This window comes from Bos indicus x Bos taurus, chromosome 16 (assembly GCF_003369695.1).
Source record: "Bos indicus x Bos taurus breed Angus x Brahman F1 hybrid chromosome 16, Bos_hybrid_MaternalHap_v2.0, whole genome shotgun sequence".
Lineage (NCBI taxonomy): Eukaryota > Metazoa > Chordata > Mammalia > Artiodactyla > Bovidae > Bos > Bos indicus x Bos taurus.
In genome coordinates, this window is record NC_040091.1 from 45,258,318 (window position 1) to 45,273,314 (window position 14,997).

The 14,997-nt window shown below is 54.1% G+C and overlaps 1 protein-coding gene across 12 annotated transcripts in view; it reads right to left on the bottom strand.

Moving 5' to 3' along the window:
* Positions 1-14,997, bottom strand: part of CAMTA1 (calmodulin binding transcription activator 1) — a 993,257-nt gene that overhangs the window by 268,352 nt on the left and 709,908 nt on the right. For 11 of the 12 annotated variants that reach the window (XM_027565019.1, XM_027565020.1, XM_027565011.1 and 8 more), the window contains one exon: positions 10,312-10,383. The exons of the other annotated variant lie outside the window; for it this stretch is intronic. In XM_027565019.1, the coding sequence (XP_027420820.1) occupies positions 10,312-10,383 (72 nt within the window). The remainder of the gene's footprint in view (positions 1-10,311; positions 10,384-14,997) is intronic. 12 annotated transcript variants of the gene reach the window in all.

A 14,997-nucleotide genomic window follows, 5' to 3' on the forward strand; every position in this document is an offset into this window, starting at 1 on the left:
TAAATAAAGATAGTAACCAAACTGTAGCACCCATTGTTCTGCCTTTATATTAAAAGCAATCGCTTAGCCGAGCTGACAACACACACCACGGAGGCATAAACCCCTCTGCAGACGGAAGGATTAAGAGGCTGACAAGGTCTGGATAATAAGGCTAATTAATAATTTCCATCCTAAGGAACTGTAGCTCTGGCAGCTTCATTCCTCCTCTGCCTCCCAGTCTGGCCTGGGCAGGCCCGTCCTCGAAGGGAAGGACAGAAGGTTTGCAGGATGGGCCAGAATAGATGGTGGTCAGTCCCAGCAGGGCAGGGAGCCAAGGGGGTCCCGGAGGAGGGGCTGCAACAGATGGCGGGTTGCAGTGTGGAGGCTGCCTCTCACTAATCACGTAGAGACCGCAGAGTGAGAGAGGGAGCTGGGTTTGCTGTCACACGGTCACATCTGACAGACTAGTATTTCTTCATTTGAAAGGTGGTCTGGATGGACCTTCTCAAGGGACCCCCTCCTCAATTACACCCACCCAACCAACCCCCTGGAGCAAAAACGGCTGGAAATGGAGCAAAGGCATCAGTCAGCCACCCCTGCTTGCAGCCAAAACTGACACAAGACTTGTGCAACCCTCTACCCGCCCAGGGAGGTATTTTATGCCTGTTTTACAGACAAGACCTAAGATTCAGAGGTTAATTGACTTGCCAGAGTCACGTGGCTAGTAGAAGGCAGAGCTGAATTCAGATTTCAAACCTAGGGCTTGAAAGGACCACGGGTGTGGGGGGGGTCCCAGAATTTAGCCAATGAGAAGCCTGTCCAGCAGCTTCAAGGCCTCCCCCACGCTCAGGAGCATCCCCCTCCTTCCACATCCACAAGGTGTGGGCAGAGCATTCTGCTTCACCAGAGAACCCCAGGGGCACATGCAGCTATGATTCCCAAAACGAAGATCAAGCAGCTGAGACCCAATCACTGGGACTTTCTGGGTTGCCCCCACCCCCCCCAGCAGTGTGACCAGGTGAAAAGACCAACCACCTAGTCACGCCAGAGGAGGGGGCCAGGATGAGGGAACCTTCTGGAAAATGCCCAGCGACTTTCCCGAGCGAGGATAATGGCTGCTTTGGGCAGGGGGACGACCATATTTCTCTGGAGGCTTTAGGTGGTAAGGCAGAGACCTTGGCATCGTAAATTGCAATCAAGCAAAGATGTCTGAGAAGGAAATAATATCGGCTCTGCTGCGCAGCCTTGGCAAAGATCCTGAAATCTTAATGGAATTGAGCAATTTTTTGCATAGCACCGTAAATTCCTAGTGTCTACCTTATCTTCTCATCACGTTCTTCAAGGCACATTAAATGGAGAAAGAAGTGGAAGCTGCTGGTTAGAATGAAACCGGAACACAAAAGCGGCTCCCTGGATGATCCGTCTGAGACCACAATTCATCCCCACGCATGCCTTCCCCGCCACAGAAGGCCTTCACCACTTACTGCTTGTCTGCTCCTGTCTCCGCGGGTAAAAAACCTCTCCTGGGCTTATAAGCCCAGGCTTCGGTCTAATTATCTATCCCGTGGTCTGCAGGGTCTCTGCTCCACCGGCCTCCTGCCTCCAATTGCCTCTCCTTCAGTGCCAAACCCCTTCTGGAACTCTGTCCTAGAACCCCCAGCCCCTGCGCTTCTTTCCAGATCTTGCCCGTCTCCATAATTTGCCAACAACCATCGTTTGGTGGGCCATGACAGCCCTGACTTACGATGGCTATTGTTACTATTACTGATAACCATCACGATAAGGATAAATGGTCTCATTTCAGCCTGGGAAGTCTTTCAATGCCTCTGCTGGGCTGGTCCCCTCTCTCCTGCTGTCTTCTCCTGGGTCCAACCAGACATGGGGGCACATTCTCTCCCCACACTCCCTCCAAGTCACTTAAATAGGCACCAGGGTCTGAGACACCCGTCCTGAGGGCTCTTTCTTGGACAGCCCTGTGCCTAGCCCATGGATCTGGTTCCCCACATGTCCTTATTGCTGTACACTGTGGCCCAGACCTGCCGTGTGTCAGAAAGGGCATGGAAGAACATCCCTGCCCCGTTCTTCCATCCTTGAGTTCACCTCCTCCTCCAGGAAGCCTTCCTCGATCACCCAGCCCACTCTATGCTCCCTTCTCTGGACTCATTGCATTGACAGGCTCCCAGCACCAGCTGTTAGGGTCATAATAGAGTTCATAGGTCACATAAACTCAGGCTCAGAAATGACTTTGATGCCACAGGGCCTTTCACACATCTCCACACAGAAGATTTCAAATGTTCCAGGCCTGAGAGCTCCCTCCCCTGTCCTACTCTGTCCCTGGCGGACTGGAGAGAGCTCAGAGTCAGTTGGGGAAGGAGGGCCAAGAGTGCAGACCTACATGAGGCATCAGATCTTTCTGTCCTTCTGGACATCTGGACCGACGCTCAGAGGTTAGCAGCTCCAGAACTGTGAGCTACCTCCCTTCCCATCCTTGCTCCCTGCCCCTCCCGTGTCCTTTGGCCCGGCCACTGTGGCCTGTGAGCTCCGGAGGCTGTGACCACGTGTCTTTAAGGGGCCTGGATCAAGCCCTGCTTTCCTTAGTCTTTGGGGGTGTCCCATTTTCTCCTGGACCCTCTTTTCCTTAGAAAATCAGGGTGAATTCACCCAGTCCTGACTTTCCTCCCACGGCAGCTGTGAGAACCCAAAAACTAGGTCTGGAGCCTCACCAAGTGCTGAGGGCCAGCAGGTGCCCGGGCTATGGTCCCCCTGAGTCTTGTACCCTCTGTCCCAGCCCAGCCCATACATGCCATCTGCCACGTCCACTCTTATGGCAGAGGGTGCAACACAGGGGCTATGCCGAGCCAAGCTGCCACTTCTTCCATGCAGGGTCTGCGGGATGGAGCAGAGAGGGTCCAGCCGGCCTGGGCCAGGGGCCAGGGACCCCTCAGGGACCAACTTGCTTCTGTTCCCTGAACTGCATGTGTCAAAATGCCCCGTTTGGGACAGAGTCAGCCTGCCTCCATCTCTCTAAACTCAAGCAAAGCCTCGTTTGGCGGTGAGCCCGCAAGGCCTTGTTCAAGGGCCGCGTGTAGGGCGGGCTCTGGGTGCTTTATTTCCCAACCACTTCAATTTCACCCCAATGAAACATAAAAGCAGTTACTAAGCAAGAAGCCATGAGTACGTTTTATGAAGCTATAATATCTTCCATTAAAGAAAAAAAGATGAAAGAGAGAGAGAGAAGGAAAGAAAAGAAGGAAAAAAGGATGAAGAAAGGGAGAGAGATGGATTCCCACATCTCAGGGGCAGCCTCCTGGTGGAGCCCAGCTCATCTCGCATGGAGACATCCTCCCATTAGAATGAGCCTGGGGATGGGGGTGGGGCGAGTGCAAACACCTTCTTCCAGCTGCTCCACTGGTCTCGTCTTTGTGACCCAGCTCACCTGCAGGGCCACCCTCAGGGCTGCAGGGCCTGGTCCAAGGAGGGGCCATGCTTCCAAACAGACTGAAGATGAAGATGGGGGGAGGGGAGAGGCACTTGGGTTGCAGAAGAGCTGATCATTTGCCAGATGGAGTTCAAGTCACTTTGAGGGGAGGAGAGGGGAAGGGACAATGCTGTCCCTTTTTTATAACCGTGACAATGCTGTCACTGCAGAGTAAGCGGAGGGAAGGAGGAGAGGTGCCCTGGCCTGCTTGTCCTGATCCGCCCCGCTTTGGTGGGGGGTGTGGATGTACCATGAGAGATGAAGAGGTGGTGGGAGGTGGGGTCACAAAGCTTCCCAGGTGCATCAGGATGCCCTGTGGAGATCTAACCTGGAGCTGATGGGGTTGAATTGTCCGTGATCCATGGGGCGCTTGCTGTGGGCCAGGAGCTGGGCTCCCTTTTCATGTGTTCTGTGTTTCATTTATAGGGAATTCTTACAACAGCCCTGAGCAGTCCACACCATCCTCAGTCCCATTTTACTGATGAGGAAACTGGGATTCAGAGAAATGAGATAAACTGGCTGGCCTCAAGGAGCTAATGACCCCATTCCACTATATTAAGGGGTTCAAATGAACACCATCCCAAACCTCTGTCCACTCAGTGCTCTGGACAGGCACTAAAAGGGCGACCTCTGGGCCACACACAGGTGACCAGGGGGCACATACTGCATGTCCCCCTGCTTGACACCCCCCACCTCACCTCACCCCAGCTTTGCCACTTCAGGGAAGTGATGAGATTGGAAGACCCTTCCTGGGGAGCCGGAGGCAGTGAGCTCAGAGAGAGGCCCTCACATCCACAGTCAGGTCTGTGCCGATGGACAGAGCTACGCCCTGAGGCCCCAGGGGTGTGGTGTCGGGACACAGCCCTGGCCTCATGAGGTGCCCCAGTCCCAGGCCGGGAGGGGAGGCCGGGGCCCACAGCCTGCTCCCCCTGCCCACGGGCGGTGCCTGCAGGGCTGCCCAGATGCCCTTGGGGGCCCGAAGGCCTTGTTCAGAGGAGAAGAGGCCCTAGGGGCTCTGGTGAGAGCCACATGAGGTGGGAAGGGTCCCTCTAAAGGAAGGCAGGGCTCCCTCGGGACATGCTGGGGTCCAGGCCTGTATCCCGTGCTGTGAGCAGAGGGCCTTCTCTGGGGCCCTGCCTGACCACCTGTGAAGCTTCAGAGATCTGGTTCACCTGGGAGGGCACAGGCCACTGCCCCCGCCCCTTGCCAGCAGCTGCCTTGGGAGTCCCCTCCTCCTGGCAGGAGGGATGCCCTCCTCACAGGCTCCCTGCTCTGGTTCCTTCACAGTTCTGCTATCAGGATGGGGTGGACGGAAATTGACCACGCTGAGGGGGAAAGGCCAACAGGGGGCTCACAATCCAACAAAGGGACTCAGAGCTTCAGTTCGACCCCCTAGGTCTTGCCAGGCAGGTGGGGAAGTGGTTCTCATGGGCATTTTCAGGGGCCCTGGGCTTGAGCAAGAATGGGGGCCTCCCCCATCCTGGAAGGCAGTCAGTCCTGTGGTTGGGCTTCCCTCCTTTCCAGCGGTGGGGAGGGCTCGGGGGCCAGGGCAGCCAGCAGTGAGCCCCTTCGGTGAGCTGGCTTCACCCCTATCACCACTGCACTCCTCTGTGATGACTCTGCACCCACTGTTTCTGTGGTGGCTGGGGTGGCAAAGCTCAAGGTCAGACAGGAAGCAGCGAAGTTGGGGATGAAGGCAGGTACCCCCTTCCCTGGCTGCATGACCTGGGACCAGGTGCTCAAAGCTGTCTCTGCTCACAGACTTACAGAACTGAACTCATGGTTGCTGGGGGTGGGGGGAAGAATGGGGGAAGGGAGTTTGGGATTGACATGTCCACATTGTTATATTTAAAATGGGTAACCAACAAGAACCTACTGTACGGCACAGGGAACCCTGCTGTGTTATGTGGCAGCCTGGATGGGAGGGGAGTTTGGGGGAGAATGGATACATGTATATGTGTGGCTGAGGTCCTTCGCTGTCCACCTGAAGCTATCACAACATTGTTAATTGGCTATACCCCAGTACTTTGGCTACCTGATGTGAAGAGCTGACTCCCTGGAAAAGACCCTGATGCTGGGAAAGATTGAGAGCAGAAGGAGAAGGGGGTGACAGAGGATGAGATGGTTGGATGGCATTACTGACTCAATGAACATGAGTGTGAGATGGGGAAGGACAGGGAAGCCTGGTGTGCTTAAATCCAAGGGGTTGCAAAGAGTCAGACATGACTTAGCTACTGGATAACAACAATGCAAAATAAAAAGTTAAAAAAAGCTGTTTTTAGCGCCTCCCAATAAGAAGGATGACAATGGTACTCCAGGGAGACAGAGATGGGTGCCCTAGAGCTGGTCTCCTGGAAGACAGGAGGCTGGTGGTGGGGGTCAGGTGCACTGCCTGGTGGGAAGTTGGTCTCCAGGGGCCTGGCTGTGTGGTGCCCGATTCCCATGTTTAGCGTTGTCAGGGCAAAGCTAGAACCCCGCTCCTGCTCACAACCCATATTCCTAGAACTGGGAATCCAAATACCTGCCATTCTCAGGGGTCCAGGAGCCCACAGTCCCAAGGTTCCCCCCAAACCCCCGGGTTCTTGTATTTGCCCAGCAGCACCCAGGGTCCTGCAGGCCTTGGTGTGAGCTGCCAACGTGGCCAGGGAGCAGCCCCCGCTGCCTCCACCCCGGTGAGCTGGTCTCGACAGCCACACAGCACCAAATGAACGGCGGTGGCAGACACATAGGGACACACCCCCTGCTTCACTTGAGCACGGAAAACATTCATTAAGCGTTTTAGAGGACAAGGGCAAAAAGAAAAACACTCATTAGAAGCAGAAATAGTTTCCAAATGAGCCATACAGAATCTGCTGGCAAGTCTGGCCTGGAGTGGGGGCCTGGCCTCCTGGGGGAGCAGGCAGGGGGAGGAGAGCACAGAAGGGGGCATGTGGGACCCAGGAGGAGGACACAGGAGGAGGCAGGGAGGCCGGAGCCTAAGCACTGGAAGATTCCCAAACAGGAGAGACCACAGTGGCAGAGATGGTGGTTGACGCCCCTTGCTGTCTGGCCCAGCCAGCAGCTGGGGCCACACCTCCGTGGCCCCAGCAAGACTCAAGGCCTGGGCGCCTGCAACGATAGCCATGTTCAAGGCCGCGGGAGGCAGAGCAAGGAGGAACGGGGAAGCCTGATCCCAGCCTGGCTCCATCGCTGACCAGCTGGGTGACCCTGGGTCTCACCTTGACCTCTCTGAGCCTCAGCATCTATCTAGGAAATGTGGTGGCTGAGCTTGGGGCAGCCTATGAGGGCCTCGCCAGCTGGGACACATGGAGCCCTCAGTGGTGCTGGTGATGTGAGGAGCGCAGGTGGGGCCGGCCGGGTGCAGGGGCTTCTCTAGGTCCCAGGGCAAACCCCCAAAAGGCCCTGGAGAAGTGGACTGAACTTGGGTCCTCTGGGGGTCTCGAGATGCTGCCCATGAAGGTGACCATGTGGTGCCCACAGAGCACGGCAATGACCTTACGCGCCCTCCACTCCAGGGGAGGACTCTGGTTCCTCAGTGTCTGTCGATTCACATCCTCATAAAATATTTATCAGCAATGGAGAGGGGGGGGGGTGTCACACCCTCCCTGAAGCCAGGTCACAGGGAAATAGTACCGCATCAAGTCCTGTCCTTCCCTCACTCCTCCTGCTCCCCGGCCCTCCGCTTCCAGCTGGGGCAGCCACCTCCGTGCAGGCTCTGACATGCTGGCCCCTCCCTGGTCCTGGCAGCAGAGCGTGGTAACAGGGGGAACATGCTGGCCCCTCTTGATCTGTGCTGGGCACTCGGGGCAGACGGAGGAGGAAGATGACAGTCTGGCTGGAGAGGAAAACCAGGCCTGTGTGGGTGGGGTCCCCATAGTGCTGAGAGGCCTTGGAATTAGCCATGTCACTTTGAGGCTCTCAGAGGTGGGAGTGAGCTCGCAGAGGCTGCCTGGCAGGAGACGGCCACTCAGGCAGCACGGCAGCTGCTGGATGGGTAGGGCTGCTCCCAAAGGAAACTCTCCTTTATCCAGAAGCCCTCTTTCCCTCCTTCCTTGTCCTCCAAGCCCACTTCTTTTCATGGGGGCCCCCACCCCAGCCAGCCTGCTCGCCTGGGCAGTGGGGCTTGAGGGGCATGGCTGCTCATTGCTCCCTTGGCCAGCAGCATGTCACGGGTCCCCTAAGAGACCCACTGACTTCTTTGTTGCCGTGTTGGCACCAAGCTCCTCCTTTCTCAGCTCTCATCCCGTCAGTGCCCTGACACCTTCACTCCCACCCAAGCCTTTTTCTTGGTAATTGGTGTCAGAGGCAAACTTGGGCCGATTTCCATCTGAGCCAGTGTCTCATGGCTTCTTTCCTATTTAATAGCAGAGAAATTAAACCTGGCCACGCATCATTATCCTGGTGGTGTAATTAGCATCAGAACAACTGCCCTGAGCTGGGCAACTGCCACACTCGCTCTGGGGCTTCACGCAGGTGCAGCACTGTGCCTATTGCTTTGGTTTTTGCTCCTTAACCTCCTCCCACCTGGGATGGACCGGGCACAGGAGCCCCTTACCACATCCATGTACATCCTCACTTTGTCACCTGCTCACAGAAACAAGAACGATGTTTGAGGACACAGAGGAGAAGGTGAAGAGACAATCCCCCAGGGACCAGGAGAGAAAGGCTCAGATCAGCCCTGGAGAAACCAGATCATGTGATCCTGGCCTTTGGGGAGACTCGGGTTCCCCGGAAGAAGCTGAAAGGTAGCAAAGCCCAGAGGCATGTGGGTAACCCCAGGTACATTACCAGCACACAGTGGCCAGGACCAGAGTGCCAGGGAGGGGAGGGCTGAGACAGAGGAGCAGGATCCCTCCTACTTCTTTCGTGGCCCCATGAGAAAGGCGAGGGCAGCCCAGTCTAACAGTGAGCCCACTCCAGGGGCCTGAGTGACTAGAATCCGATTTGGGAAGCAATTGGCACAGACGTCATGGCTGCCTGGAGATGTCTGAGATCACGGAAGGAGAGGGAAGGAGATCCACCAAAATTTAAAAGCCATCAAAGCCTGAGGGAATGGAGAAAGGGGTGCAAGAGAAGGGGCTGGAGGAGAGGGAGCAGCCTGGGAGAGCAGACAGCTGGGGCTGCCAGATGGACTGGCTGGTAGGAAGTTGGCTCCAGGGATGCTGCGCTAATAGGAGGTCAGTGGTCAGGCCAGACAGAGGAAAGAGGAACTCTGATGGGGCCTGAAAGTGGAAAACACCAACACGGGACCTGGGGCATTGGAGACCCAGGAATGAGATCACAAGGCTGCTTGGGATGAGAGTGATTCTCTGGCAGCCATAGTGCAACCCTGGGGACAAAACACATTTCAACTCCACCAGATCTCTGCTCTCAAGGAGGAACCCCCACCCCACCCCTGAAGCTGCATAGAAGACCCTTTGCAAGATGGAGAAATGCCTTGGGTCCATTCTTAGTTACAAGACCTGGAAAGGATCACCCCACATTGAAGGTCCCTTTCACAAGGACAGAGGGCTGAGCAATTAGAGAGGCAGGTGTTACTATGCCAACCTCCAAGGGGGACAGACCCCGGGAAGCTGACCCTGGTCAAGGTGTCGAGGAAGTTGTGTCTGCAAATTAGCACCTCCTTCCTTGGACAGCCTCAGGTGCTACCCATTAATGAACGTATTGAACCACAGACAGTTATTTCTGGGGACTAAAGAGAACAGAAGTGTTTGAAGGCAAGGGGCTTGATTCGTGGAAGTAAGGCAGATCTCATGGGCAGAGGCTGGGTCTAGGTGTGGACGCTGAGGCTGCTCTGTGCCTAGAACACATCTTCCAGGCTGCCTTCCCTGGAACTAGCTGCCCTTCTGCACTCCATGGCGTGTGCAACTCTCTTGTCTCAGAACATGTGCCATGAGCAGTGGGGGGCTTGCTTTCCCATCTGCTGGACCCCTTCCAAGTGCATCCTCCAGGTCGAGGAGATCCCCAAACCGCTGGGACCCAGACTAACTTGAACCAAAGTGGATACAGAAAGTAAGACCTATGGAGGGAAAGGCCAGAGGCAGCAATTCCTGGGCAGAGGCAGTAGCAAGAAGTTGCAGTGATGCAGACAAGGCCCCCCAAGGAATGGGTTCTACAGAGAGCAGCTGAAAATCACAGGACAGGGTTTAGAAAGGACCCAGGTTCAGGCTGACTGGGTGGATCCCTCAGACCCTCCCACTCACACAGCAACACCTTCTACTAGGCAAGATCATCAACACAATCAATTGGCCAGAGGCTGGGTGGCCTCAGGGCTGTGCATCAGCACCATGGACAGAGGATCCAGGAGCCAGGCTTCCAGATGGCTCCTCCACTCCCCTCTCCACATTGCTCCACAGCAGACATCACAGATCGATTACAGAGCCCCTTCCCCGAGAGCCAGGGGCTCCTGCTCTGCCAACAACTGTCCCAATCAATCCGACAGCCAAAGGTGTGACTCTGGAAGCCAATTTTACACATGTGCCGACGACAATGAACCCACGTGAGAAAACAAACATGTGATTTTAAGCCAAAAGGCTTTTCTCAGTCAGGGGCACAGTGCCCAGCCTTCCCTGTCCTCATTTGAAGGAAACTGAGGTACCCTGGAAGCACCTGGCGGGACTTTATCCTCACGAGGCAGGCAAGGACTCTCCCTGCCAGTTTCTCCTTTTCCTGGTACCTGACATTGCACTGGGCCAATTGCACAGCTGGCCTCAGTGCCACATGTCAACATCAAAGCTGACCAGGGCGCCTGGGCCCGAGGCCGCCGCACACAGGAGCCCCGCCCGACTCAGCCCCCTCCGCAGACCCTTCCCCAGTACCAGAGACGGAAGAAGAATCCAGTCCCAGCCACCTACCTGAAGGAGCCAGTAGCACCTCCGGTGGAAGGTGGGGATGATGGAGGAATGGACATAGCAGCCGTACAAGCACTAGGGAGAGAGGAAAAACGAGAATTCAGTTGGAAAGAGGGAAAGGAGGAACAGAGAACAGAGAAGGAGCAAGAAAGGGCCACGCACACTGCCACCACCCCAGGGAGACCGAGGGGTGGGTGCCTCCACGTCTGTCTCTACGACCAAGGCTAAGGTCTGGGGTACACCTAAGAAGCATAGTTGGAACACCCCAGTGGGCAAACAAGGATGGACAGCTGGGGTGCTCACCCTTGTGGGGCCATGGGGACACGTGAGAACCCAGACAAGGCAGGGGCCAGGAGAATGCACATAGGTGTACATTATGCCCATCACTTTAGGGCAGTTACCCTGGGAGTTACCCTGGTGCTCATGCAGAGAGTCTGGGTTAAGACCCTTTGGTGTTCGGGGAGGGACTGAACAGACACACATTCCAGACCTTTCCTGGCCAAGGAGAGTCCTCCCTGGAGGCCCTGGCTGGGAGGAGCTTGAAGGCTGGGGGGCTGGGGAGAGGCAGCATTCCCTAAGACTAACCTCTAGAGCCTGAGACCTCTTGCGTACAGCCCCCACTTTCTGGTTTTTATTTAGTTTTCTATTCATACTTGTGCTTGTTACAAGTATCAACCTGCATCTTTTGCAGATGGATCTGGTTTGAGAAAACAGTTCGAGCCAGGATGGAGAAGGTGGGTGAGGATTCAAGTTCAGGGACAGCAAAGAGAGGGGACATGAGGAGGGACAGCTCTCATGGGGCTTGTCTCTCAGACCCAGGTGAGCTGACCGGGACTGAAGGAGGGACACAAGTCAGGACAGCACATTATGTCCTGGGCGCTGTGGGGGCCTGCCTGTCAGTAGGGGTGAGAAAAAAGGAGCTAATGAGAACAGTCAGATCCCTCCTGAAATTGAACTCTCAGAGTCTGAGCGGGAGGAAATTGTTCTTCTCTTTTGGAGCCTCCAATTCCAAATTAGAATGAACTTCTTCTATTTTCTTTGGAGTTCCCCTAGCTTCCCATAGCACAGGTTCCAGAAGGGGCAGAAAGAGAAGGCAGGCCACAGAGCCTCAGAGGACGGAGGACAGGAAGGTGTTCCCCTCCCCTCTCACCGAAGTCCCCCAACACCCACACCAACTCTGCAGAGAGTGATGGCCAGCAGCTCTGCGTTTACAGCTTTCATCAGTTATTTTTCACACCCTCAAAAAGACCAAGTGCAATTTGGTTCAACTACGAGTCCATTTGAGCCCTGCCTGTCTGATTAGCAGAGCTGAAAGAGAAATCATTTTGGACTATGGGACTCTGGCTGCAAGAAAATCAGATTTCCAATATGTTAGAACTTTTACAGATTGCTGTCAGCTGGGACTTAAGCCCTGTACAAACCAAACAAACAAAGCGGAAATTAATTTAAACGATTCCCTTGCAATTCTTGCCCACAAAATGTGTATTTATTATTAAGAAGGCAATATTCTTTTCCGACTTTTCTGGTTTTCAATAAACTGTGTTTCTTTCTTAAAAAAAAAAAAAAAAAACAGAACAAAACTATTTTTTTGATAGCTCATTCCTTCCTGCCAAAGGAGCCTCATGTCTGGACAGTTCCTATGAGCGTTTGGTTGCTGTGGAGGAGAAAGCCACCTGCAACTTACATCAGCCCTTCATTTGGATGCTGCGTGTCCTTGTGGGCAGTTTCATTGCTTTCAGTCAGGCCATGAGCCGGATGGAGGGAGACATAAACTGTTGGGAGAAGTCTCTCCCTCTCTTTGAAATGAAAGCCTCTTTTTGCACTGTTCATCCTCTCGAGAGTTTGCAACGACTGCCCCTCTTCACCTGTCTCTTTCTCTTTCCACCGCTTTTCTTTGAACTTGAAAAAGAACATGGCCATTTGCAGCACCATCTGCCCCTCCATTAACTGCATTCTGTCTGGGTTGGTCTGCAGCATCCTTGCACCAAGTGCTAGGTAATTACCGAGAGTTTACCAAACACCTACTGTGTTTCCCTCTAAGGAGACCACGGACCCTCTCCCCAGACATCCCAGCACCCTCCTCTTGGGCACTCTCCCCTATCCTGAACCATCCAGCACCATCCAATAAACAGAGTGATGTTAAAAAGAAAAATTGCCGTTTCTACATCAAGGCTCATGCATTTTAATCAGAGGAACCCTTGGGGCCTCACTCAGAACCTAGCTAGTCTATTTTTAGATGTTACTCCAACCACCCTGGTGATCTGATGTCTCTGGTCTCCACAGATGAGAAGCACAATCTTAGAAAGGTGGGAGAGAGGCACCCTGGACAAGAGCAGCTGTGTCAAATGGCATCGAGGGAGGAAGCTCCCCAGGGAGGCCCAAGGACTCAAGAAGCCTGAAGGCATCAGACAGTCCTGCTGGACAGTGTTTCCCTGCCTAGCACACCAGTCAGTCCATAGCTGACATATCTATCTGTACCTCCTGGAAGGGAGCTCCTGGCAGGCAGGACCTTTCAATGAAGGTGGCCCAAAATTCCCCCAAACAGTACCCTCAGAACACTGGTCTCAACAGCCTGGTGCAGGGCAAGACCCAGAGACGATACATGTTTAATTTCTGCTTGTGAGGACTTCCCTGGCAGTCCAGTGGTTAAGACTCTGAGTTCACAATGCAGGGGGGCCCGGGTTCGACCCCTGGTCAGAGAACTAGATTCTGCATGCCACACCTGCAAGACCTCACACGTTGCAACTAAGACTTGGTGCACCCAAATAAATACTATTTAAAAAGGGAGGGGACTAAGCTTCAGTTTCAAGGAAAACTGACAAGTGTTGGATAGCTGTCTGGAGGGAGGCTTCCAGTGCCTGGTCTTAGTGAACTAGGGCCAGTAGGGATGGATTTCAGAGCAAGGCATCCTGCTCATGGGGGGAGACCTGCCGTCCGCCTTCTGGGAGGGCTGTCCTCCAGCCCGGCTGCAAAGTGGGCACCTTCCTCTCTCTGTCTCCTGGGAAGCTGTGAGGGCTGATTTCACATTTCTACTGGAGATTCTGAGGAGCTCGTAAGACCCCCAAGAGAAGACACACAGAAAGCGGAAGGTTGCCGAGCTCTGGATCTGGGCTGGCAGTAGGAATCTCCATGTCCTCAGCATAGGAATGGTGTGGAATGCCCAGGAGTGGGGTCCATCCACTCAGGCTGGTTTCAGCAGCACAGAGCCGTGCCTGCTGGCTCAGGTAGGTGGAGCAGACAAGACTTGAATTCACAGATTCTCTGACCAGTGGGTATGTGCCATGCCAGGCCACCTCACTGCGTGCCTATATACCTCACAACTCCAAACCACCCACGGCCCCATCCTGATCCAGGCTCCCTGGCCAGTTCTCATGGTCACCATCATCTTCACGCTGCAGCCTTCCTGCCCGTTTTCAGTCCACATGACAGAGTTATCCCCAAGCCAATCATGGATTAATTGCACACAGCATATCAAATCCATTCCTTTAACCGCTAATCAAAAAAGCCATCGCGTTTTTCTGTAGTCATCTGTGTAGTACCAGCTTCTGGTGCTTTTTGATCAGGCTCTGGGCGTCCCCTGGGGGTGGTCCCTGGGTTGAGGTTTGCATCTGGGGGCTGTGACATGATGGAGGCGGGGAGTTCCATCTGGGGCTGGTGGGTGCTGCTGAGTGTGCGTGTCTATGTGTGTGTGTATGTGTGAGTGCAAGGGATGGGTGCACCCGCGTGTGGGGTGTTTGCAGGAAAGGACACACTGGGCCCCTTGTTTATGTGCATCACATAAAACAAGGAAAGAACAAGAGAAAACAACTAGCTATTTATAGGAAATGCAGGCGAACATCGCCCTTTAGATGAAAGTAACACTCAAATTAGTTATAGTCGAAAAATTAAGGTATGACAGCTTCCCTTTCAAATGACAGTTGAGCAAGGAAGAGTTTTTTTCTTAAATATTCAAAATTGCTTGTGTGACACTATAGGCTGTTTTTTCTTTTTTTTCTTAAGTAAAGAAGAAAGATACAATTACAGGGGAAACCAATAGCAGACAAGAACTCCCTTCACTTCGAAATATATGTTTTGGAAAGGGATGTTTCTGAAGGCAATGTCATCCTCAAATCTCCTCAAAGGGATTTTTTTTCCTAACAGATTCAGCTGCCGGGGGTCCCCCAGGTGCCAGACGGTCCATCAGGGCTCGATAATCCAGTGGCCTCGGTGGACCAAGAAGGGAATGTCTCAGGTGGTGAGATGTTTATTGGTGGGCATGGAGACTGGAGGATGGGCCCCCTTCCCGTCCAGCTCTCAAAGGCTGCTTCTCCGTCTCTGTCTCCAACTGTTTCTTTCCAACAGGAGCTCAGCCCCTCCCACCCCCCATGGTTTCTGCCACTCTTGGCTTCTGCTCTAGAAAACGGTTGACTCGCTGTTAGCAAGCTGACCCAGTGCTTCCCACTTCCACATGTTCACTTGTACAATCCCACACCCCAGGGTGGGCTCCATCCTCTCCTGTGCAAACTCCACCCTCCTGAGTCGATCTCAGATCCTCCCTCCTCCACAGAGACTCTCCTGATGCAGTCAGTGGCAGGAATCCCTGGAAATGACCCCTCTGGAGGCAGGGGGCAGCATAGGATGTGGGCTGTGCCTCAGGGTATTAGACACCCCCTCTGCCATCCAATGTTCCCATCAGCAGCTCCCCTATCA